We start from the raw sequence: 27,069 nt of genomic DNA on the forward strand, positions 1-27,069 counted from the left end.
GCTGGTCTCTGGGAACCCAGAAGCAGGTTCCACCCTGACAAGAGGGCATGAGGATAGGGCTGTTAGGGAAACCATGACTGAGAAGTGATGGGTGAGCCCAATGTCTGGGACGAAGATATTCAAAGAGAATACAGCTTTAAAATCAATTTGTGCCCAAGGATGACAAGGGTTCAGCTACAAATTTGGTTAGGAGTCCACTGTAGCCTAAACGGTCGAGCTCTGCCTTTTCTTTATCAGGGTATCTTTCACCTGCTTCATAGAAAAACTTACCTAAATTTATCCTACCTAGCTAACACACTAGTTTCTAGATTTTCTTTTACCGCCAACAAAATGCCTCTTAGTGCTCCGAACAGCAGTTTTAACTGCTGCCCAGAAAGGTGTCCTTGTCCCTCCCGAGTAAGAGGCTTCCCTCCTGCTGCACCTCTTCTGTCAGTGGCATTAGAAGACCCTGGCTTGAAAGGGCTTAAAAAAAATGCTTTAAATGGCTCCATATCCACAGAGGCTGGACAGAAATGTGTAGTCACCTAAGACATGTTTACCAGGAAATGTCACGGGCTTTCAGGTATAGGCGTGGGTTCCCAAGGAACACATACTGAACCCCGAGAGAGGGAGGCCGCACCTAGAGCTGCTTCATTTGAGCCCTGCCACATGGAACACTGCGATTCTGGGGCAACCTGACGTGGTGAAGTGGGACCCTTGCTAACTCAGGGCCCAGGCCAGCTAACCTAGGAGAAACCGTGCAGCCCCCGGGTAGGCCCCTGAAGAGCATGGACATCAAGGCTTAAGATGCGCCTGCTGAGAACTAGCCCAGGAGATGTCCCAGAAACACGAGGAGGCCACTCCAAATACTTTCATCTCCTGCTGTGCTGTGCTCCCTCCTCAGAGGACTTGGCACTGCAGGGCTGCCTGATCTGACCTCTGACCTGCCCCGGAGACCCCCGAGCAGAACCAGCCCTGGCCTGACTCCAGCTCTTTTACTCCGACATGGGCACAGCTCCTATTCTCCTTCCCGGCCCGAATCCTTTTAAGCAACAATGAAATCTGGCACAATTGCAGTTTCTAAGAAGGAGTAGTAGCAACCAGGGAAGGCTTTGTGGTCCAAGCTCAACCTCTAGTGGACAGAGGACTACATGACAACATCATGCTGAGGCGCCGGCCGGTGGGGCAGGAACTGTGCCTCGGCTCAGTCTGGTCCCTCCAGCTGGGAGGCCACTGCATCTCCCTACTCAGCCTCACGTGGCAGCAGCAGAGGCATCTTCCCAAGTTTTATTCCGTGACATCTGAGCCTCTGAAGGTTAAGAGGAACTTTCTTACTATGTACTCCTATCTATTCTTTGAGGACACCATTTGTCATCTTTTGTACAATTTTTTAACCTATCAGGATAGCATTCTCTGTCTCTCGATGCCATTTTTATCTAAAGATGCATACAATACACTTCTGATGGCAATACACTTTAGGGAAAAAAAAAGAAGAAAGAAAAAATGTTGAAAATTATCCCCAAAGGTTACATGCCTTTTGTTGTCAGGGAAACTGTCTTTATATAACCATGCTGTTTCATTTTGCCTCAAAGACTGGCATATTTTACTGTCCAAGGACTGTAACTTGATTCCATTAGACAATCTCTATTCCACTCCACATGTCTTCTCTTGTACTGTAACTTTATAAAAACACCTCAAGTCCTTTGTGAGGTGAATAGGTTTTTTTCCCCCTTCCTCATACCTCCAACTTCCTTCTCATTTTCTCTCCCTCCTTTGTTCCCCTGTCCTCATGCCCAAGTCTCAATGATCTGTAATTACCTCTTGCAGTTTTTTCATGAAATGAGAGCTCCGGCAGACAGGGGTGTCTAGACCACAGGCCACCAGAGAGACCACAGATAAAGGACGGAGCTGGGGCCCAGAAGGAACCAGACACACGGGATAGTCTCTGTCTGACACAGACCCCGATGTGAAGACTCAGTGGTGGTAGTGGTGGACACCAGCCCAACTAACAGTGGGTGGGGCAGCTCTTTTCCTCTTACCATTTCCTGAGCTGTCACCGCAATGGCTTTGGAATATTTAACCACAGTCGTCTGATAGTCGACAAATGTTCCCTTTGGTTCTGGAGGAGTGCCTTCATCCAGCTACAGCAGAGAGAAAAAGAACCCACATGTCAGGAGAGGACAGTTGAAGTGTGGGCTGCATTGATTAGAATTAGGAGCTTTGAAAAATATAGATGCCCACAGAATTTCTTTGGTTGAGAGTCAACAGCATCCCCCAGCTTTGGTGATAAGGACTTTAACAGAGATGCAAAGACGGCACTCGGGGTACACAGGCCTCCTCTGAGAGGAGAGGGAGGGCATTCCAGAGGTACGACATTTCTGCCAAGTCTTACCAGGGACATCCGTGACATACAAAAGGGAGGGAAGGGGTTCCAAAAAGTGGATTAAAATTCAAGCACATGGCGGTGGCCATGAGCCAGACACTTCTAGGGAAGCCCAGAATGGCAGAAGATGAGCCGGGAGAGGAGGCAGAATCTAAATCATGAAGGCCCTCCCCAGGAATGGTTTATACCCTGGAACCCTTGCTTTTGATCCAAGTTGGGGACGACAAGTGATTGGAAGCAGTAGGAATAGTTTGTTGCTCATCAGACCCTGAGAGCAACAGGAATTGAGAGATGGGAGAGATCACTGTGGAGGGCAGAGGTGGAGCAAGTGGGACAGTGGCTCCATCCCTCGAAGGGTTGGGGACATATTGGTTCAGAAGACTTGTATTTGAGATCTGGTTCCATGGTTTATGAATGGGTCTCAAGCTGGTTGCTTAGATTCTGAGTCTCAAGTCCTTCACTGGAAACTTCCTAGCTCAGAAGATTGTAGTACACATCAGCTGAGACCGTACCTGGCCAAGAGCTATGTGAAGGAAGAGGAGATGATGACCAGGACGATGAAGATGATGATAATGTCAATGATGACTGTGATGAAGAAAAAAGCAATCCATCTTCACCATCATCACTACTGTTACCATTGATTGCTGAATGGTATTCCACGTGAGGAGACAAAATAAGGAGAAATGAATACAGGAAGAGTGAGTATAGTGAAGAGAAGAGGGGGCTGTTGAGAGCAGTGGGAATGAAGCTGAGCTGTCTGATGAAGAACCTTGATATCATGAGGAGTATGGTGGGATCTGGGGTACACAATGACATATTTGAGAAGAGCTTCCTGGCAGTTCTCTGCCAGACAGTCTGCAGTCGGGGCAGAGACTAGGGGCCAAGAGGGCACTTAGGAGATGTTAGATGGAGTCTTCAATAAGAGCTCCATGTCGCAAGCAGGCGCCAACTACAATATGAGCCGAAGGAAAGTCTCACTGCAGCCTGTGTGTGATGTGGCTGCACAGTTCAGGAATGTAATGTCCACCAACGCCTCGACACAGACTCCAGGCTAGACTTTTCTAGGTTTCTTTATCAGGGATACAGCTGCTGCCAATGATCTCCATCACACTACGGGGGTCCTGCTGGTCAAATGAGGACTGAGTTGTAGGCTCATTAACTCAGTGCAAACTGACTGGGCTTCTTCTAACTGTCCAGCAATGTGCAGGAAGACTTCACATGAGCCGTGGCCTAACTGCAAACACACTAGGAACTGGAGCTGAAGGGCAGCTTAGAACACAACCTGCCAGTCTGAAGACAATGAGAAAGGGAAGAACAAACCGGTCAATTTTTTTTTATTTCAAATTTATTTAGTTCAAAGAACTTTCCTTTGTTCTGAGATTATAGCTTTCCTACTTTTTTTGAGGGGGATGTTAACATGACCTTTCTTAGATGAAATACTAGTGATGCAGACAGCAGGATTTTTGTTTCTTTAACCTCCTCCCCTGGTCAGAAAGAAGAAAAAACCATCAAAACCACCAACACCAAACAGTCCAAACAAAAAAGTAAACAAAGAAACAGTAGTGGGTCACAAAATTCCCAAGACTGAGAACCACTAACCTCCGTGAATAGGGAAACCAAGGTTCAGAGAACTGGACTGATTTGTCCAAGGTCACCCAGAAACCTGATTGCTTTGTATTAACCTATCAATTCCCAAACCTTCTCGTGCTTAGAGAGAGAATTCCAGGAAGAACCTTCACAGCAGAAGCACCGGAAGTGGCACAAATTACATCCAAGTTAGACTCAGCTTTGGGTACGCTCCTTTTTTCTGCCAGTCACTCCATGCCTTTGAGAATTTCAGACAACGGTGCTAACAGTATATCAATGTAACCAAATAACCGAAACTCAGAAAATGCCCTATTTCTAACACTTTACTACTTAGGGTCTCAAAGGCCCTGGGATTATCATCTAATACAAAGTGCACAGCAATGGGTAGGCTGGGGTAGGCTGAACAAAGGGAGAATGGGAAAGAGGCCCTGGGTAGAACCTTGGGTGTCAGGTCTGGGTGGACAGGAGTTTAGGGGTACCAATAAAACCCCGACTGTATAATCTGCAGAATGGAGGAAAGAATCCCTTTGTTCCTGGCCTCTGTGGCTCTTGTCATTAGCAATTCCTAATTTTCGCTACCAGGTAACGCCAGACTTCTTCCTCAGTCCTTCCAAAGGAGTCAAGAGCATCCTGGGCTGAGTGAGAGAGCAGCTGTCACACCGCTGACATCAGACAGTACAAGAGCTGCTTTCTTTATTGAAAATCCATCTTGGAATACAAGGCTCAGTGGCTATCAAAAAAAGACTTCAAGAACCTGACTTCCACATTCCGGAGATTTATGGAACTCTTCCCCATCGTTAGAGTCATTTGGAAAAATACCTTCTCCTAGAAAGAAAAAGGTTATCGTTTGAATTTCTAATTCGTATTGAGAAAACTTGAGCTCCATTATTTAATATCCTTGGTAGAAACATGGCTTACTTTCAAAGCTCTGGTACTCTGATGTCCAGAAAAACCAAACACACCTATTGAGACTTCCCCAAAGGCTTTAGAAAGAGGGGGAATTTCACTCATTTTCTGCCAAACTGTCCATATTTGAGGCACGAGGAGCCCACGGCAGAAATTACCAGAGTGATCCGACAAGGCACGTCTGGGGTGTCTAAAGGAGTCCCGGCACCCCCACCCGGCTTGTGACTCTCTCAGTCTGATAATGACTGCATAATGAATGTTTAAGGGGAATTATCCTAATTATAGTTTCAGGCTATCACCTCTTTATGGAGATACGAACCAACCAATCTTCTCTAAATTAGCAATTAAAGACCACTTATTATCCTGAAAAACCATAATAATGTATTCACAATCTGACAATGGACATTTCAAAACATGGGCGAAATCTAAAATTCTTGGCTGTGCTATCACAGAATGAAAATTAGATGTTGATGAACAATTGTTAATTTTAATGACTATCAAACTGACACGACTAGCGAAGGATTCCTTGAGGAAAGAGCAGGAGATACTCTCCAGTCACACTTTTCTACTGATTGAACTCAACCAAGGGGTCACTAGAGGAGAAATGACTGTCATGTTATCTTCTATGCCCGTTGCCTGCAAGAGTTCACTATGGGCTTTCACACATACTACGTAAGTGGTTTCTGCATCTGGCTACCAAAACCATGGGGGAGATTTAAAAAATCCAGATTCCTGGGGAGCCTGGGAAGCTCAGTCAGTTAAGCTCTGCTTTCAGCTCAGCGGTGAGTCTGCGTCTCCCTCTCCCTCTGCCTGCTGCCCCCCCCACCGCCGCTTGTGCTCTGCCAAATAAATAAATAAAATCTTAAAAAAAAAATCCAGATATTCCTTGGCCTAATTCCACAGAGATTTCAATTGATTGGGACTGGGGTAGGGCCTAGGAATGTGCTCCCCAAGATTCCAAAGGAGCCATTCCAAAGACCAGCCCTTGGGAATCCCTTCATTATTTCACTTTGGAGTTTGTTCCCCACAATAACTCTAGGAGGCAAACAGGGAGGTAAACACCTATTTCCATTTGATAAGTGAAGGAACCAATGATACCGTCTCCATCTCCATTACTTTTCCCCTGTGTAAAACTGGAAGACAGGGTGAGAGTGGCTTCCAAAAGGAATGAATGAATAATCAAGAATGAATAACATGTTGAACAGAGAACAGATGTATGTACATTGATCAAAACCCTCAGAAAAAGAGTCACTGGTCACTGGGTCACTGGTATTCACTCTGACTGACTGCTCCTTAGAGAAAAGCACCTGGGGACCACATCTGAGGGAAGCTGAGAAGGAACTGGGGTCAAGGGGTTAAGGCGAGCATCTGGGCGCCCAGGCCTACCTTGCTCATGGCCTCTGCAATGGCGTCGACCATGCCTCCCACCAGCCCCACTTCACTGGCGGCTTCATTCAGTGTCACCATGATGTCATCAACAGCCTCCTTCATGAGCTGGGCAGCCTCCGTGATAGCATCGTGGGTGTGCTGGGCCTGAGAGGGGAAAGCGGAAAGGGGACTGTGAGGGGTTTCCATAAGCACAGGAAAATGGTGCTCGGTCTCCTCGGAAAATCACTTCACTTCTTTTAGGTATAACTTTAAAAAAGCACAACACAAAACTATATCCCCATTATGGAGCACAACAGTGATTCTGGATTTTTCCTTTTCTTCTGTTGGTACGTTTGTTTGCAAAATCACTACAAATCAGAAAGAGAAGTAGAAAAAGATGTCTTTTTACAATCAAAAGGAAAAATAAAATTGCAATATCAAACAGTGTCTTATGACAGGACTAGTTTTATGTTAGTCTGTTCAGGATGGGAGAAAGAGAATGTCATTGATTCCCAAAGACACAAGCTTACAGGTTTAGTTAAAAAAAAAAAAACAAAAAAACGAAACAAACCTAATTATAAAAGGAAAAACATGTTCATGACAACAGCACTTCTCTTCAAAGCTGTCTAACACTCTAGAATTCCCTTCCTGCAAATAAGGTTGGATCATGGAAATGTAGTGACACAGAGGAGAAATACATCTGCAGAAAGATGAACAGCCTTTGCAATTATGTCACAGATTACACTGCCATGAGGGTGGAGGGACGAGTGAGCAAAGTTCTTCAGGGACAGATGTTCTGCAGGCAAAGTCTCGAGTGCTCACAAGTTTCCTTTGACTGTAACTCAGAGCTGTTTCAACACCTGCTAGAGTTTCACATGCGTGTCAAACACAGAGGAGGTGCCGGGTAAATGAACGAATGACAAGATGAAACAAAGGTAGTGCCAGGATCCCTGAAAAACACCTGCAGTGGTAGCAAGACGCAGGAGGAGGAGCCAAAGTCCTGCCATCAGAAAAACGGGGTTCTGGCTGTGGTTCTACCTCTTACTAGCTAAGTGGGGTCCTGGGTGTGGCTTCCTCAGCACAGTGGGAATAACTGTAACAATGCTGTAGAATGGAATTCTAACGAGATGATATGGATGCATGCACCATACATTTATAATAAGAGCAGTCTAGGCGCACCTGAGTGGCTCAGTCGGTTAAGTGTCTGTCTGCCTTCAGCTCAGGTCATGATCCCAGGGTCCTGGGATCGAGACCCACATTGGGCTCCCTGCTCAGCAGGGAGTCTGCTTCTCCCTCTGCCCCTCCCCCTGTTCATGCGCTCTCTCTCTTTCAAATAAATGAAATCTTAAAGAAAATAAAGAATAGTCTAGTAGTAGATGCCTGGGCCTAGGGAAGCTTGGCCTAGGGTCAGGTAGTCAGCATCAGATCGTGCTTCTCCGGGCACCAGGGGCCCCACATGGAGTGGCCACAGCTGCCCTGATGCGCCTCAGGGGGAGACGACCCTTCCCAAGGCCCAAGAAATTGCACCTTCCCTTCGGCGGATGAGAAGGTAAGGAGGCCAGTGACGGAAGGTCAATGTAACTTTTATGACTGGCTAACTGGAAGAGAAAACTTAGAAGAGGCGGCCGTGGGAGCTGCAGGAACTGTCTGTGTGTGTGGAACCGAAAGCTGTGGCAAACAAGAGGAGGTCTTCCAAAATGACACATGAGAAGTGAAGTATGCGGATCATGGCTGGTGACCTCGAGGCAACTGTGTCAGGATGCAAACGCTAATTATTGATCATTACGACTAAAATGAACTCACAAGTTAACAGTGACAAATAGCCTTGAGGAAGGAAGATCCTTGACTCTTTTTCCACCTTGGATGGGGAGTCGCTTTCTGGACTTCTTCCCTCCACCCCCTTCCCTGTCAGCCTCCTCACGGCTCCACCTTCTCCCCCTCGGCCTGCAGCAGCTGGTTCTATCATGTTCTCCTCCTCCTTCACCCTCTGCCCCATGCAAATCCTAGCCCTCTTTCAAGGCCCAGCCTAAATACCATCTCCTCCAGCAGCCTTCCTTGGATGGCTCTGTCCTCGTGCTCTCATTGGCTTTCCTTTGGATTCCTGCAGACCTGAGAGGCGACTCTGGAGTCAGAGAGTCATTGAGAGGTGAAGGGCTCAGAGAAAAGGATCTGGGGAAAGTGAGGCTCGATACTGGAACACAATATGGCTTCTGCCTGGCTTGCTCTCAGGACATGTGCCTGTGAAGTCCTCGGCCTCTGTGTAAGGAGGCTGGCTGTCTTGAGGCTGTGCTCTGGGCAGACTGCATGGTGAGACCACACAGAGGTACAAAGGGCTCCCCATGGAGCCCCAGGCCCTGAACAGGTCAGTGATTTCAGCTCAACCACCAGATCTGGGAGTGACTGCACCTCAGGTCACTGAAGCCCCAGTCACCACCTGGCTGACGGAGAACCACCTCAATGAGCTCAGTGGATCTGCAGATGGACCAGAGATCATTCTCAGATGGTGCTTTTTAAGTCACTAAGTTTTAGGACGGCTTGTTTGCAGCAACAGCTCACTGCGACAGCCCCCAAGAAGGGCTCACGAAGCCAGCCTTGGGGTCAGAGAAGACTTCTCAGAGGTGGTGTCCGGGTTGAAGTTGAGACCAGCGTCCAGCAGAGTTGATGGGCTGAGGAGGGGAGAAAAGGGAGAGCGTGCCTGGCAGAGGACACAGGCTGTACAAAGGTCTGGAGGCAGGAAGGCTGTGGACTGTGAAGATTAGCTGACAGGTGCACTGTATGGGAAGTGTATAGCACGGTGCCTGCCACACAGCTCCTGCCCCCTTCCATTACCTCTCCATCAATCCGGCCTCTCCCCAACTAGGCTGCATGTTCCTTGCCAACAGTTGGCTTTGCTCCCCTCTAGAAGCACAGTGTTCGCAGGAAATGAAGGGTTTGATCAAGTCACCGGGGTGGGGGGGGGCACTAATGTAAAGGGTGAGACATTCATTCTTACTTTCACAAGTGTTTCTCTTTTCTTTTTACAAGGATAACCTTCACAGGCTGTTGGTGCAATTTCTCCCCTGGAGAGGCTTGTTTAGAAGTAAATGGAACCGTCTGTTTCTGTGCTGTGTGGACGGCAGAGCTGAGGGCAGAGACAGGGCTCATGGGGAGTCAGAACAGGCCCTGGCCCTCCCTCCCTGCCCTTGAGCCGTTGGCTGGGCTCGCGCATGCTGCACTGGCCTGCTCCAGCTCTCGTGACTGCACCAGGAAAACCCAGTGGCATTTAGGTGGACGCAGGCAAGGTGACAAGGGCTAGTGTATACTCTATACAGTGCAAGAGCCAGCCTATGGGCCCAATGTGATTTTCAAACCAGCTGCAAATCTCTGTTCTTGTATCTTGGGTCAGGTATTTCAGCATCTGACAGACAATGCTTCATCCTAGGTGACAGGCAGGGAACCTGGCACGACAACAAATATCAAAGCCCAGAAGAGCGGGAAGAGTGGCCAGCTGCTGCCACTCCCGAGGGCTCCTCTGTGCCAGGCGCTGTGCTCAGCACTGCCGTGCATATCCCACTCATTCTCACAGCCCACCGGAGGGCGAGAGCCGGACAACGTGCCTGCCAGGGACCCCCGTGACAGTCGCCATCTGAAGATGGGAGCTGAAGCATGAAATCTTATGGATCTGGTGGCCGACCAAGGCCCCCGACTGGCCGGCCATCTGCTAAACTGATGCCACTGGTCAAAAGGAAATGGAGCAGATGGCCAGATCAGGTCAAATTTCTCAGCGCTACTGAAAAAAACAAACCTTAATCTAGGGAATATGCCACCTATCGAGGGAAATTTCAGCCTCTCCCCTCCAACGGTGCTTTTAAACAAGGTGACGGCACCCAAGTACCATGTGGCAAAGGCAAGGGGCCTCAGGACTTGCTACCACTCCCAAAGTTGGCTGCCCCCCCACCCCCCGCATTCAGTGCTTGCTGCCAGATGAGACCAACCCTGGGAGCTCACCCAGTGTGAAATGGTCAAACATTTGGCTGATTTTTGTTCTACGTTCTTAGGAGGGAGCCTTTAAGTGCTTAGCATTTCCCAAGTGATCAAGGAGTGCCTCTGTGCTTCATGGTGGGCCCCCTGGACCACACATTAGTTTAGGCAAGAAGGGGACTCACGGCCTGTAGGCAGTTTCAGGATGGGAGCTGGCCATGCTGGAGAGACCAACCATGTGATTAGAGGGTTGTGGCTTTGAGCCACCTAGTACCAGCCTGAGGGGGCTGCAGACAGGATCGCTGATCATATGACTAGATTCGATCCATCCGCCTACATAATGAAATTCCAATAAAACTCTGGGCAGCAAAGCCGGGGTGAGCTTCCTCGGCTGGTGATGCACAGCCCTAAGCTGAGAGGGTGACACATCCTTGGGACATGTCTAGGAGGCCGGCAGACCTCACCTTCTGCCTCTCTTCTTTCGGCTGGTTTGTACCCTTTATAATACAAAGGTAATAGTAAGTAGAGCGATTTCCCGAGTTCTGTGAGTCATTCTAGAAAACTACAGAACCTGAGGGGGTAGAGGGAACCCACTGAATTTGGAGTCACCTGTTCAGAGTGAGGATGACCTGGGAACCCTGGAGCTTATGGTTGGTGCCGAAACTGAGGGTAATGCCCTTAACCTGGGAAATCTGACCTGACGCCAGGTAGCCAGCGTCAGAATTGCGCTGCTCTAGGAGCTGGGGGCCCCCCGCCACGCAGTGGCCACAGCTGCCCTGATACATCTCAGGGGGTGACGACCCTTCCCAAGGCCCAAGCAATTGCACCTTCCCTTTGGTGAGAAGGTAAGGAGGCCAGCGAGGGAAGGTCAATAGTAACTCTTTTGACTGGCTAACTGGAAGAGAAGAATTCGAAGTGGTGGCTGTGGGAGCCCCAGGAATGGCTTGGTCTGTGGAACTGAAAGCCATGGGAATCCAGAAGAGCTCTTCCACATGACCTCTGATGAGCTGTGCATTGGTTGGAACACGGGTGGCTGTCGTGAGGATGTCAGCATGCACAGCCCTGTCTCTTAGGGATGTGATGGAGGAAACTGGTAATTTAGGTTGATGGCTGATTTCATGGTACAGAGAAGTAAAACACAAAATGTGCAGATTGCTTGCTTTTGGTGATGGAAGTCTGAAAGGTGACATTTCCTGCACATTACCCTCTCAAGAGAGCACCTCATACAAATATTGATGAAAACGGTAAAATTGGAAGGTGTGTGTTTCTCTAAATCTCACTTCAAATAAGATGATCACCGGTGGCACAAAAATGTCAGCAATTCTGCATGCTCCTATTCAAGCCGAGTGCACGTTTCTGGGCAGAAGTGAGTGCTGCTGGCCAGGCGTCTGCTATCCCATATGGGCTGAGGAAGGTACAAGAGGCAGGCTGTGGGGGAGGCAGCAGGAAATCACGAGACTGCTCTCTGAACTCTCTGGAAACTGTAAAGGACGCTTTCTCCACACTGGGGCATCCAAACCTACAAAAACACATCCTTGCTCTTGGCTGTCCCAGAAACGATTACCTTCCCATCTGCTCGTGCGAGGAGTTCTCTAGGCCTGCTCCCCTTCGCTCTGCATACTTAAGTCACAGACCCTTAATGGGTCAGCTGAGAGTCTGTGAAGCCTCCTCCAATTACCCCGAGCCTCTCCCAGGGCCGCATCCTCCAACTCCAATGGCAAACCTCATCTCTGTCACACAGCCGCATCCAAATCACACTCGCCGGCCACCTGAGCACACGAGTTTCAGATGCCCAAAGACACAGTGGGCGCTCAATTAAGGCATGCTTAAAAGCCCACCAGCAATCTGGGAAGTCGGACTCAGAAAGCTCAACAATGAGGTCGTTATTTTAGATTCTGGAGGGGCTCCTTGTTACTGCCCCTCACAGCGTAACACGGGAGAAATATCAGACTCTGTTCTTTTTTGGAAACATGTCTGAAGTCTACTTCCAAGGAAGCCTTATTTCTGTATTATACCACTTCAACTACAAAGCCCAGGAAAGGGCATAGACATCACAGGAATCTGGAAAATGGGAGAAGGCCATGGCTGGGGGGGTGGTTGGGGAACACAAGTCAATGTTAGCAGAAGGGCAAAAACCAACTAATAATTAGAACTGCCCAGCAGTGCACAGGGCTGGGTATCTCCTGCAGGAGAAGCAGGAGGGGCCCTACAGGAGGGAGCTGGGTGGGGCAGAGGTGAGTGTGGAAGGGGGCTCAGTGGGGCAAGGGTGAGGATAGCCAGCAAATGCCTCGTGATCATAGGGCTCATTAACACCAGGCTCTGGGGCTGTCACGTTCTTCCTTTTTTTTTTTGTTTTTAATACCTAGTGTGTCAGGCACATTATCTCAGTCAATCTCTGTAACGACCCCTGAGAGGTATTCATTATTAACCCCACTGTTTAGATGAGGAAGCAAAGAAATGAAGTAATTTGCTAGCAAGAGGCAGAACTGGGATTTGAATCCAATTATGCTGGACTCCAAAGCTTATCCTCTTTTCCACCACATCAGAGCCACTGATGAACATTTCACTGCATGTCCTCTGCAAACACTGACACACGACATCTAACACACACATACACACATCACCTAAGACCTAGCAAGTAACACCTAGGAAATATTTGCCCAAAGAATAGCACCCAAGGTGATTACGTCTGTGCACTAAGCCTCTTAAGAAAGGACCTGAAACCCAGCTTGTAGCGTCCTAAGCATCCTTTGCAAGGAGGGCTGTCTGGGTCTGCAGACAGAGCACAGGCTGAACGCAGGATGCCAGGGAGGGAAGAGACACATACACCCGTCCCGCCTCCGCCAATGCTTGAGGCCAGTCACTGGGAACTCTCCCACTCTCGTGTCCAGCCACCATTCCCAAGCACGGGATGTTGTGTAAAGCTTACGGTGCTGACTATACACGCTCCCGACTCTGAGTTTCTTGGTATAAAACAATTCCACAAGGAGCTCTGAACCTGCAGTCCAAGGAGATGTGCTATTATCTTAAAAACCCAGAAAACTCCTAATTGCAATTATTCTGCTGGGAACGAAATCTTCTCAGGTTGGGTTGGAGCCATGTGGCTCTCAGCCCTGAAGAAAAGACAACCCAGAGCTGGGTCTGGAAGGCGAGTCCTGGGCCCCCCCAACTGTGGCAGGTGCAAAGGGGGCTGGGCCAACTCACGGCACCTATCACTCAGCTATTAGTCAGAAGGGCATTCTTGTTCTTGTTCAACCTCACCATTTCAGCAACAAGCCTTTTTTCTTTCCAGAAGACTGAGAACAACTTGAGGGTGCTGGCTGGCTCTCAATATTTTTAGCAGCTTAAGAATTAGGCTGTTAATAGTTGCCAGATACATGGTTGGAAAAACTGAACACAGAAAATGCAAGTCTAAGACATTATTCACGCTGCTACCAGAGCAGTGTTTCTCAACTCTGGATGGGTTGTAAGTCCTTACTACTTACAATAAAGCCCAAATGCCTTAAAGTGTGGGAGAGGAGAGCTGTCACAACACAGCCCAGTCTATCTTCCCCCTGGTCGTTCCCACTCTCTGTACATTCCATGCGCATCAGACTGCACGCTATTCTCCAAAGATACCACAATCCTTCTATAACCCTACGCACATCTTTGCATATGCTGTTCCACCTTGCTAGCATGCCTCGAGTCACCCTTGTGTGACAAATAATTTCTTTTTTTGAGACCGACCAGCCATGTGGCCTCTTGCTTGCAACTTTGCTTGACCTCACTCCAGGCCTTGCTTTGGGCCTTTGGCCTATGTCTCCACAGGGTGTAGGCTCAGTCCTGACTCCACATCCACCTCTCCTATGATGTGGAACGACTTACTTAAGCAGTCTCAGTTCCCACATCTGTACAATGGGAACCTTCTTACACCACAGGATTTTTATGAAAATTAAATATCAAGAGGATATAAGGTATAAGAGGGGACATAGAACCAGCACTCAGTAACTGTGAGCTCTAAGAGTATTATTTTGTGATTCTGACTCTTACTGTAGAGTCTTCTCTGCTGTACCAAGTAATCGATGTGAAGACCTTGGAACTGCAACAAAGCACACTAGAAAGAATACGTACATAATAGGGATTCCTATAGCTCGTAGTCAAGTATCCCACACAAACCGTTCCAGCCCGCGTTCCCACGGCACAGGCTGCTTAGGTGAGGACCCAGGAAGTTCAGATGGACTATGTGGAGGCACCTGTTAGAAGGTACCTCTCTCAAGGCACCAGAGCCCTGGGGGAACTTAAGGCACAAGATGGTTTCACAAGCAAAACAATCACTCGGACACCAGTATCATTCCTGAGAGAAGGTGTCACTGTCTTTGGCCACTTCAAGGAGCTGGGTGACAAGCACATCAGGCTGAGGAAATGCTCCACCTGCAAACTAGTAAGGGAGATTTTCATAGGAAACTGCTGATTGAAGACAACAGAAACACATGCCATGGGTGACCTTGACCCATGTTTTGCTTTGAACTAGAGTACCAGGAATGGAAGTGATATTCACTGGAAAACAACTGAGATCTGCTTTGCACAAGCTGAGTGTCAACACTGAGCAGGTGCCTGGAAGGTATTAATTTTTATTCCTGCACTAACCACACGATGCTTTTCTTTCCCAAGGATGCTTGCCTACATATTCTGTCATGGAAAAAATAACAAAAAGGCTTAATTATGTATATTTCTTGATGTTCCCCTTAAAGATCCCTAGGAAGGCTGATCGAAGATTATTTCCCACCTTTGAGCGGAAAGTCACATACTATCAACCAAGAGCTGGAGGAATTTTCCTTGGAGGGACTCAATATTGAAGAATATCTGATGGCTTCTCACTGGCCCTAGCTAAGTCCCTGGGATCCTGAACAGTACCTTGGGGTTTCCTCCACCTTCTTTGGCCGCGTACAACATCTGCAGGGCAGATTCTGAGAGCGTCTTGGTCTGGTCCAGCACTGTCATCTGCTGCTGATGGTCCAGAATCTTGGAGGCGACACCAACTGCAGCTAAGATCAGGGGCTCAAAGTAGCTTGCTAGCTGTGTCACCTTTCAAGACAAAAAAGACACAGGTGTGTCATGTAAATCATGTAAATCCACGTATCTCCTTTAGGGTCCCCACTAGTGGGGAGGGGACTGGGACAGGGATGGAATGACACCCAGGAAGAGGCAGACTTGCTGAAATTCACTTTGCTTTTGTCACAGGTTTAAATTTACTTTTGTTTTTTTTCTATTATTAACTCCACCATCCTAAGTTATAGTCATCATGTTAGACATGAGACCCTCAGACCTTCCTCATCACTCAATTTTACTTTTAAAAATACTTGCTTGTTAATGAACCCTCGCTTGGATTTTACTTCCTCTGGGGAGCTCTTCTCTCATCATGGCAGAAGCATTAAGAAATTTGTTCTATGATCGAGGATTGGGTGTGGGAATTTTACAAATTTTAACTTCATCAACAGCAAAGCTTTCGAAAGAACCAAAGATGACCATCTTATGAACACAGAAGGAAGGGGGATGGGGAGGGGGCAGGGAAACAGGGCCATTGAGAGATGCAGCCTGAGAGCAAAGGCTTTCCAGGAAGCCAATCCGACTACCCTCTGTGCCAAGCATGTCGACCTAATGTGGATTTGCAATAAAAGCAAATATATGATTTCACATCGGTGTAGATGTTCTATTCGTGGTTAGTCCAGCCTGGGAGAAGAGAAAAGCCCCTCCAGATGGCTAACCACCGTTCTCGCTTAGGGCTCCCCAGCAGGCTATGCCACGGTGCCTCTGTGCTCAGGGGAGCACACTGGCTGGGCGGGGTCACATGTCATAGACATTTCTTGGGCACATCCCACACGCCAGGCTTTCTGCTACAGGCTGACCATGCTTCATCTAATCCCCACAACAATTCTATGAGCTACACACAAACGAAGAAATCGAGGCTTAGGTGGGGGAAGTAATTTTTGAACCCCAAGCAGCCACGATGTGGAGCTGTGACAGGAAGCAGGTATCCTAGTCCACAGCCCAGGCTCCCGCCTTTCACTCCACCACCCATGACTTCTCAATTTCAGTCCAGCTCCACTATGGTTTTAATATTTGATTTTAGCAGTTTATTGTTTGGTATTTGTTTGCTGCTCTGTGAAGTATTTAGAATAAAGTCCACGCATAATGCAGTCAGACCCATCTACCCGGCATCCAGAACGTCAGCTCTCAACATTGGCTGTACTCGCTGCAGAGACCACCAGCCATGCCCGCTCAGATACAGCGCAATGACCCTGATCACGTTTCCATTCCGCCCCCCACTGTGTGTGACAATTCCTAATTGCTAACTTACTTCCAGCAAGTGTAGTTAAGTTCAAACCTTTAGCCAGCAATTTCCCTTAACACTTCTTCCCATGATGTAGAGGAAGAATGAACATAATGGGGCTGTGGGCAGGAAGGCTGTCACTGGGTCAGAAGCGAAGCAGAGGGCAGGGGTTTGTAGGGCTGGCGGTGGTTGGGACAAGGTGGGAGTCTGAAATATGAAAGTTCATTAGAGCTAACAATGAGATACACCATCAGCCAGCAATCAGTATACATTTCCTCTTTTATCTTCGATTACGGTTCTTTACAGATGGTTTCAAAGCACCTGAGCAGGGCTATTGCTGGCCTTTATGGTGCTCTGTATAAATTTTAAAGGGGCTCCCTATCCTTGGGGCAGACATGATTGATGCCAAAGCACATGACTTGGCTGGATGTTGGCCCCAGTCTCTGCTTTGGCCAAACGTTTTTGTGTAAGACCCAGCCTGAACAACTCGGGGTATCAGCCTACACAAGCACCTTGGATTTCATCCTCTTCCCCTGGAAGGTGCCCTTGTGTTGCCACCAAAGGGAACCACAGTGCACTGATGGGTCATCAGGGGCCGGGGCTCAGGAGTTAAGATATTTAATGCATTAGAATCTTACGTGTTTTCTAGATTCATTTTCCCCCATTTAATTATTGAGAAAGAGAGTGCACACAAGTGGAGGGGAAGGGGGAGAGAGAATTTCAAGCTGACTCTGCACTGAGCATGGTGCCCAACGTGGGGCTTGATCTCACGACCCTGAGATCATGACCTGAGCTGAAATCAAGAGTCAGACGCTTGACTGACTGAGCCACCAGGTGCCCCTCTAGATTAATTTTTTTAATTTTAAAAGTACATTTCATCAATGCAACTGTAAAATGTCAAGGGCTGCTGTGTGCTGAGAATAATTAAACACAACTAAGCTGGTGCCCTCATGGAGGCATTATGGCTGGGTGATGGAGAGAGAAAGCTCCGGTGTCAGAGCCACTGGATTTGAATCCCGTGTGTCAATTCCTTAATGAGAACTCTCAGGCAACCTGCTTCCTATTACCCAACTTCCGTTTCCTTCTCCATAAAATGGGGATTAATATTAGCGTTAAGCTCCACAAGATTGTTAGAAGGATTAAATGAGCATACATAAAAGTACTTAGCACAATGCCTACCATGCAGTAGGCACTCAATAAATGCTAAGTGTCATTCTTATTCATGTATTGTAAGCAAAAGTTTTTGAAAGGATGTCCTTTTTCCTGTATTTAGGGAGCTCAGCAAAGACGATAACTTCCGTTTTTGAGACATGACAGAATAGGAAATATCCTTACCTGGGTTAGCAGAGAAGTTAAAATAACACAGAATTTTGAGTATTTAGTGTATGATGTTGTTTCCCTGGGCCTAGGGGGGCACAAAGGATTGAGTGGTGGCCCCAAAAAAGATATGTCTGTGTTCAAATTCCTGGAACCTGTGAATCTGATCTTACTGGGAAAAAAAGGTCTTTGCAGATGTATTTAAGATCTCCAAATGATCATCTTGGATTACTTGGGTGGGTCCTCAATCTATCAAGAAGTATTCTAGTAAGAGACAGAGGAAGGGAAGACAAACAGAAGAGCAGGAGACAACCTGACCACAGAGGCAGACACTGGCATGATATAGCGAAAGAACCTAAGGAGCCACAAGAAGCCAGAAGAGCAAAGAACGGATTCTCCCATAGAACCTCCAGAAAGAGTCCGGCCCTGCCGACACCTTGATTTTAGACTTCTGTGAAAGATTACATATCTGTTGGTTTAAGCCACCCAGTTTGTAATAATTTGTTACAGCAGCTCTAGGAAACTAATACACGTGGTCTGAGAATTTGCACCTATCACTCCTAAGTGATCTGAAGCTCATCTGGGACCCCACCTGAGTGTCCTAATGAGGAACCAGGTAGGGATCAACTCTCAGTCCGGGACTCTTCCAGATAGAGGGCCGGAGGCTTCCTTCGTCCAGAACTCTCTTTCAGAAAGTGAGACTGGTTTACCCAAAGGTCCAAGAGTAAATTTGTAACTCAAGTGACACAAATATATTATTTTTCTTTTGATGCCACCCATTGACATAGGAATTAATCTTCCATACTAACACCATATGGGCAGGGACAAGGATTGTTGCCCTAGAAATCTGGATATATTTTCCTACAAAATTCCTACTGGAATCAAAAGTAACTGCTGAGATGAAGTCTGGCTACTCTGCCAGACTTAGTTCCCTGAAGCAGGCATGTGGGCAGCGCTCCAGCCCACCGGCCGGCAGAGCTCTGGCCCCAAGGCCAGGCCCCCCACCCTCTAAACCTCTTCACACAGGTGGACAAGCCCTCTTCTCACTATAAAGGAACTCAGCTGAGAAATGAAATTTGTCACACATGGAAGCATACAGAAACACTGGTCATTTTAAATCTCAAAAACCTCTCAGAACCAGCAGGAAGCTTAGTAGGCCCTTCAGCTGTTCCACCATGTGAAAAAGCAAGAACGCTGATTTTCTAAAATCAATACCTGCTGAAAAGATTGTGGCTACTGCGTTTTCTGGATATGCACATCGATACTGACATCAGCACTGATAAATGTTAGGAAACTCCAAAGGCTGTTAAAAATCCAATTTTTGCCCTCTCTCTGCTGAGACACAGGCTGCTGGACAAGGCAACTACCCTTGGAGGATTTGCAAAATGAACCTCAAACAGGCAAAATATTAGTCAGTACTTATAAAATGCGGGTATGAGCTCTCAGTTGAAGGGCTCCTCTGGAATGGGCCAGGGAGGCCTGGTTGTCCAGAGGGAAGTTTGCAAGTCTGCCCTGTTCCCTCGTGTGAGAACAGGCAGAAGCCATGGAAGAACATGTACCCCTAAACACGTGAGAATGAGGCCAGCCAGCTTGGGATAAAAGATGGCAGAGAGCAGACTAGCGATGTCAATGTTCATCTCTGGCTCATCCAGGGAAGGTCAAGAGCAACGGATGACTAAATGTCTTGTTGGCTGGAAAGTCCCACCATAGCCAGAAAGATGTCACTCCAGTTTATGTTTGAACTCTAGGTGGAAACAGACCCTGAAGTGGTCAGCGATCAATCCCGCGCCCCCACGCCCGCTCCCATCACTCACACTCACCCTCAGCAGGATCCCTTTGGGGCGTATTACCTTATGTCCTAGCTGAGCTGCTTCTCCCCGCGCCGCCGTGGCAATGGGATCGATAAGGTGCCCAATTTCCTGGACCACTGAAGTTAGCTGCTCCTGCAGGGCCTGATAAGGAGAGAGAGCTGTCAAATCCACCCGAGGGCAATTCACCATGTAGCCACACTGATTTAAAAATAAAAAGGCCCACATGAAAGACAAGGGAGGCCACGAGAAATGGGTATCAAAATATCTACTGTATCTATAATGGATAATCTCTCTCTTGGGTGAGCTGTGTAGCTACCACTCCACCCTGCCCTCCCCAGGGACCCTCAGCTCCCTTGGGCTAGAGCCCCCACACTTCCAGCTCTGAGTGACACAAGGCAGGAAGAACAGTTTTTCTACTGGCTCCCCACTCACACCAACCACAGGGTTAAGTGATGTTGCTGGTATCCTTACTTTGAGTTATTCAGCATAACTACTGGAAGTAAGGAACACTTCCCTTCCAAAAAGGGAAGACAACTTTGTTCGAATGGGGAGAACTAATGTGGGGTCTGGGGGACCATCCAGGTGTCTGTGTCCTCAGAACTAAGAACCCCTTAAGGGAGGAGAGGAGGGAGAGGAGGGTGATAAGACATGAGATCAGCTCTCTGAAAGCAGGACCATTTCCCAGAGAGCACACTGTGAAAAGGCCAGGTGAGCAACCCACTGAGCTCAGCTCAGGCTCTAAGTACTTGCATTGTATTTGGTGATGTGGATGCAAACAGTAAAAATACCTCAAGGTATTTCTTCTCAGATTTGAGAGAAGAACTGAACTCATGCTGTGAGGACATGAGGCCAAGTATCTGGATGATGCTGGAGTTTGAGGGAGATGGGGAATTCCAAGGTGAACATTAACTATAGCAGGACAGATCAGAGCCTTTGTAGGACTCATCCTAGGAAGTCTGCTTGATGTATTCAGGATTAAGAGACCACAACACTGGACAGTTTAGGTCCTCACATGCTAGCATGGAACGGGGTAATTTCTGACAAAGTGTCAGTGTTCTGCTTCTCAGAAATGAGACTCTGGCCCATGCTGCTTTCCCTTTGAACAATCCTGCATACAGGCTGGGGGCTCCAGGAAGAGGTTAGTTAATGAGAAGAGCAATCTAACATGCCAAATGGAAAACAAAATCCTGGGGATACAAACGAAAAAAGACAGATAGAAAGATGGAGGAAGATGGAGAGAAACATCCAGACTTCCAAGGATCTTATTCAGTTTACTATCATCTTTCTGCTCATTACGTGATTATAGTCAAGAATGCAAGAACAGGGGTGCCTGGGTGGCTCAGTCTGTTAAGCATCTGCCTTTGCCTCAGGTCATGATCCCAGAGCTCTGGGATCGAGTCCTGCATCGGGCTCCCTGCTCAGCGGGGAGTCTGCTTCTCCCTCTCATGCTCCCTCGGTCTCAAATAAGTAAAAACCTAAAACAAAATGCAAGAACATCTCAGCAATGCTATATTACTACAGATGGCATATTAAAATAAATGTGGTATAAGCAGGGAGCACACATAGTTCAAAGGGAGGGATTTTCTTCCTAGGGAGGAAGGGAAGACAGAGGATACGCTCTGGGAGGGGTGGTGAAAGGGTGGGGGCCTGTGGGGGCAGCTCATTTTTGTTTCTTGATCTGGGCACTAACTAAAGGCTGCGCTCAGTTGGTGATAATTCATCAAGCTGTGCACTTACGACACACACACTGTTCTGTATGCAGGTCCCTCCTTTAATAAAAGGTTGACAATAATTGTAACATTCTGCATAGGATGAGAATATTTCTTCTTTCTTTTCTTGACAGTGGGGGAGGGGGGCAGAGCTGGAGTAAAATCTACAGCTCTATTAATAAAAATGAGCAAGACCACCTCTGGGCCCACTGCTTAGAGACAGCAGGCGAAGTTCACTGTTGATGAATTCAGCGGCGGTAAGGGACACGACAGTAAACAAACCATCCATATTTATTAAGCACCTCCTGAGTGTCAGGCACTTTCAACAGAGAGAAGGAAGTATGAATCAAGGGCTTTTGGACAGGTTAATAGAAAAAATTGGCAAAAAAAAAAAAAAAGGGCCGTGGCTCTGAGTTAAAAATATAATGCAAACGGTTCCCAACACTGGATATTGGGTAATTTAGGACATAATCCTTTATCTCTGACTGGACCAAATGTGTAGAGTTTACTGCTAAATATGCCCATTGGTCAAAACATACATTGATAAAATATTACAAAAAAAATTCAACATTTACATGCCTTGGCTGGCTCTACTGTTGTGTGAAACTGAATATGGTAACCTCACCTTACAGGCACACTTTCATCTGCCATTAATCATTTCCCCCAAATTTCAGCCATATTGGTCATTTCCACTCTAGCAGCATATGTGTTCTTTCACCAAACCCTCATTCTCTACTCAGCATTTGCCTCCCTCCAAAAAGTTCTCTGGTGGGCTCCAGGAGAAGGTGGTTCAGTGACAAAATGCCAGCATCAAAAATGTGTTTGGTCCCCTTCCCCATCCCCTGAAGCCTGATGCTGAGTCTTTAGCACTTCCAGAGACCTCTGATCCGGCCACAGAGCCCCGGCCTACCTCCACAGAGATGTCATCCCTTGTGGCCAAGCTCTGGCTGACGGCTGCGAGCGAGGCCTGCTCAATGTCCCGGATGCATCGGTTGATGCCATCGATAGAGTAGTCACACTCTCTCTGTCCAGGGGCCTTGTCCCTGGAAGGAACAGGGCAGGTCAAATAGATTCCTCAGGGTTCGACTCCCACAACTTGCTGCAGCACTGGTGGGCTGGGAGCCCCTGCCTACTTTCTACCACATTTGACTGCAGTGTTTCAGGAGTGAATCTCTGACCCTTGCTTAGGAATAGCTCTCTGCAGAGCCCATGCATTTCTTCATGTAACTGTTGGGTTAACTCTATTTCTAGTGGGAAGGATATGATGCTGTTTCTCGTTTCAGGCTGATGATAGGCACCTGCTAATCAAACTATTTAGACGTCACTGGCTTAAGCATAGGACTCTTACTATTTCTTAGAAGGTCAGTGCTATTTCCAGTGCAAACATACTGTACTCTATACATTGCATACTATTCACAAGGTCCTACGGTAGGAGTTAAAATATTTAGTGGATTTTCCTTTGTAAGGCATTGGATAAGAGAACAGTGGAGCTGAGTCTCAAAAGCAATCAAAGAGCAAAGCATAGCTAAGGAAAAGGATGCATTCCACGCCATGGGGTATTAACTTCGGTCAACTTCAGAGACGTTACACCAACTCTGGGGATTTTTCAGGTTCATACTATTGCCAAGGAGTTCAGAGATGCCCAGAGTTATTGTGGGACCTAGAATATTCTTTTTGCCTTATAAGCAAAATAAGGTAACCTCAAATCCTACTACAAAAACAGTGGTCTTCTCTGCCTAAGCTCCTAGGTATAGATAATGTAGTACAATGGTAGGACTGGGACTGGAACCATCAGATCAGGGATGACCATGAGAACACTCCCTAAGTCCTTTCTGCCTGAATTCTCTCCTCGGTAAAATGACGACAAAGGCAGTGTTTACTTCACAAGGTTGTTGTGATGAAGAAATAAGGTAACACAGGTAAAATGTCTGGAACAGTTTCTGACATACAGTGAGTGTTTAAGTTAGCTACTGTTGTGCCCAGCACTACCACTGGTCCCAAAGAGCCAAACAAAAAGATGATGATAATGATCAGCTGCATTGCTGTTAAATCAAGGCCCTGTCGGGCTTATCCTCCTTCTGCCCTGTTCAGATGCAGGCCCCTGGCAATTTCTGGAGGAGAAACTAACCTGATAGATGTGATGAGACTCTTGATAGAGTCAGACACGGTGTGGGAGTGTCCAGCTAGCACAGACCAGGTGGGCGGGTCTTTGGGGTTGATGGCCAGTGAGCGTGCAGTGCGAATGAGGTATGACGAACTCTCCAGCATGGTCTTGGCTGAGACCAGAATCGGTTCCTGTGCCTGGGAGCCCTGGGAGCAAACAGCAGAAGGGGCAAGGGCAGGGTGCACAGATTAAGTGAATGAGTTGGGCTCTGGAAGGTCCTGTTCTTGACCAAGTCACTACCTGTGTTCTTCAGAAAGAGACACAGAGGTGAGGAAACTATGGAGGGTGTTTCACACAGAGCCTGGATAGTAGGCACTTGGGTCCATGTTCACTCTTAAATACCATTTTCGAATACAGCACATAACCAAGAAAGAATCAGCCCCAAACTTAGGCACAGAGCTTATTCTCAACACATAAAGCTAAGGCATTACCATTTAAGAGATGTGTATACCTTGAGTTTCATGAACTCTGTGCAGGTATCATCATGGACAACAACAATGCCCTAAAAGACAGAGCTTTTGGAGTTCTTAACTGTTCATGATCGTTCGGGGCCACACAGACTAGCCAAAGACCCCAGAATTATCTTTGCTGCAAAGACTCCCTACCTCAGAGCTGATCTGGGCAGGAATGCTGACAAACTCAGGGTTGGATGCGAATGCTGTCAGGTTCTCCACAGCCTCGATCAAGGGTGCGGTGGCAATGCGACACTTATTGCGGTTGTCTTCGGAGAAATCCCCATCTAGGGCCTGATGGGAGAAACACGGAGACATTATCCCATTGAGATGCACAAACCACTCCCGGCCACCGCAATCATCCCCTAGTGGAAGAACGTGATTTAATGGGAATACCGAAAATATCTGGTTAATTCATAAAAAAAAAAAAAAATAAGGACTAATTGGAGAGATCAAGCCATCTGGCAGAGTGACTCATTAGCAATCATAAGAAATAAAGTTTAATATGTGGCTCCCAGGGCAGCTGACCTCAAAGTCCATCGACTTCCTGCTCATACAACCTTGCAGCTGAACCATTTTCTTCCCCACTTTTCACACTATAACCTTTGGGGTCTTCTCTTCTATTTTCACTTTAAGTCTATTCCCTCCCAAGTTATAAAAATACTTCACATTGCATAGTATTTTCAACTTTTTCTAACTTTTACTGGATGTCCCTGAATGAACAACAGAGACAGGGCCTCCATATCTACCATTCTGAAATGAGCAAAGTGGAATCCAACAGGAAGGAATGGACTAGAACTACCCCGAACAATATAGACAAATCTCATAAACATAGTATTTACAGAGACCAGGCACAAAAATGTACCTACTGTAGGATTCCATTTATACCAAGTACAAAAAGAGGTGAAACTAATTTAAGGTATTAGCAGTCAGGTCACCCTTCAGAGCAGGTAAGATTAAGGGGCCCAAAGAGGGCTTCGCTGGTCATGTTCTATTTCTTGATCTGGCTATAGTTACCTAGGTGTATGTTCATTGAGCTCTATACATATGATGTGTGTTTTTATCCATGTTATGCTTCAATAGCTTTTTTTAAAAAAAATAGTAGCAGGTAACACAGTGGCAGAGTGATCAGCTACGCTGATTAATGGCCTGGATGAGGAGAATCTAGGAACGCAGCCTGTGATTCATGAGAGGCTGCCTAACAGAGGGTTAACACTGGGACTTGAGGTTCCCCAACCCAGACCCCACCTGCTGAAGAACAAGACTATTAGAGCCCACAGCCTGTGACCTGGCGACGGTATCTCTTCCTCCCGGCAAAGGGCTACATTTGAGAAGGCAGTTATATTTGTAGAAGAAAATAAATTTCTCCGTTAAATGACCAATTAAACTTTTAATTCAACTGTTATGAGCAATATGTAAAAGCCAATTTAGATAATTAGTGAACAAAAAACCAGAGGCCCTAGCATTCTGAAACAAACCAGATCTGAGATGAGAGTGTTTCTATTTTTCAGGAAGGCAAGAGTAGGCAGGCACGTATGCTTTAAAGGCTATTTCTGAAAAACAACTACATTCCAATCAAGCTTTGGCAGCTTGGGACAATAACTACACATCTGCCATGCTAATATTTTCAGAGGCATTCCCACGAGCCTGGCTAATTTACCATCTTCCCTAATACCATGCATGGCGTGCCTCGGCTCATCTGTAGGCACTGACCTTTCTTCTAACCTCACCAATTCTGTCATTCTTTCAGACCCAATGGCAACCCTACATGCTATTTCTTGCTCACACATATGGCCTCCGTTCTGTCACTCATGCGCTCAATAATGTGGAGTTAGCACCTGTGACCTGCACTGTGTCCTGTTCCTCTAATCTTGTTGCACCATCAATATCATAGACTCCTTGAGATCAGGCCCCACAAGGCTTCAGAGCAATCTGGGAATACACTGGGAGGCAGGGTGGTGCTACCCAGCAGGAGCCTGACAGGGGTCGCCCCAGCACAGGCAAACCAGTGTAGCAGGCAGATGGCAGGGATGGACTTTGGTGTCAAAGGAACTGAAATCCTAGCTGCACCAATGGCCAATCACACACCCTTCGGCTGGGATGATGTGGTTTCTAGCTCAATGGAAGCTGACAAGCCTCCCCTTTGTACAGTTCATTCCTCCTGTTCTTACCTCCCCAGACTCTTCCCATCCCCTTTTCTACATTCCACCAACCCTCTCAGACTCTTAGGAAGGCAGGCATCTGATCGAGCCACCAACCTTTACTTGAACTTATTCAAAATGAAAAGATGATTGGCTGAGGTAAATCCCAAGGAACACTTTTCTAATTGTGTAGTTTCATGAACTGTGCCAATAGATGAAGAAAGGATATATATTTTTTGAGCCTGGGCACTAAAATCATGTATCTGCAGCCCATTGTTATTCATGAGACAGGATCCTGAATAATGTGGAACAGAAGACCAAGCTACAGCAACCCCTTTTTTTCATTTTCAAAAAAGGAAAAGCTAATTCCGCTGGAGGTAGCACTGAGCATCAGAAAGGATGGTATACACAGATACCAGGTCATTTCTGAACGCTGCTTCCGCTCTGGGCATCCTGAGCCACCCGAGTCCACTGAATATGCTAACGTGCTCCCTGGTGAAATTTTAGGTAGTCACGACAGTTTTCATGTAGATGTTCCATGTCACAGAATGTCTAGCACAGCAGCTGCAACAATGAAGGGGTAAATTCACTTAGCCAAATGCTCGGGGCCCATTAGGACAAGATCCTCTTGACCCCTGGGCCAGCTCCGTGGAATGTTCTCTTAGCGAAATCTCACAGGAGTCTAGGAGAAACAATTTCCACATGGGTACCAGGATGAAAGATCCACGGACTTTGGGGGGGTTGGAAGGACCTTAAGACCTTAAAGATTCAGGACCTTAGTTCCAAACCCCCAACGTTCTAGATGATAAAACCAACACCTAGAAAGTGGCATGCTATCCAAGCTCCCACCTCAAACCACAACCCAAGAGCACTGGCTCCCTTCTCTCCTGACCTGAGACAAAGGCAGGAAGAACAGGAATAAGAGAAGCCCAAGAAGTGTTCCCCTTTCTTTTTCTTCTGAAAAAAACCTCCTCTACCAATC

The 27,069-nt window shown here is 47.1% G+C and overlaps 1 protein-coding gene across 13 annotated transcripts in view; it reads right to left on the minus strand.

The window, feature by feature from the left end:
• Positions 1-27,069, minus strand: part of TLN2 (talin 2) — a 422,904-nt gene that overhangs the window by 57,075 nt on the left and 338,760 nt on the right. For all 13 annotated transcript variants that reach the window (XM_034660877.1, XM_034660886.1, XM_034660882.1 and 10 more), the window contains 7 exons: positions 24,100-24,240; positions 23,459-23,640; positions 22,241-22,373; positions 19,661-19,762; positions 15,077-15,247; positions 6,242-6,388; positions 2,019-2,120 (listed from right to left, as the gene is read on the minus strand). In XM_034660877.1, the coding sequence (XP_034516768.1) occupies positions 2,019-2,120; positions 6,242-6,388; positions 15,077-15,247; positions 19,661-19,762; positions 22,241-22,373; positions 23,459-23,640; positions 24,100-24,240 (978 nt within the window). The remainder of the gene's footprint in view (positions 1-2,018; positions 2,121-6,241; positions 6,389-15,076; positions 15,248-19,660; positions 19,763-22,240; positions 22,374-23,458; positions 23,641-24,099; positions 24,241-27,069) is intronic.

This window comes from Ailuropoda melanoleuca, chromosome 5 (genome assembly GCF_002007445.2).
Source record: "Ailuropoda melanoleuca isolate Jingjing chromosome 5, ASM200744v2, whole genome shotgun sequence".
Lineage (NCBI taxonomy): Eukaryota > Metazoa > Chordata > Mammalia > Carnivora > Ursidae > Ailuropoda > Ailuropoda melanoleuca.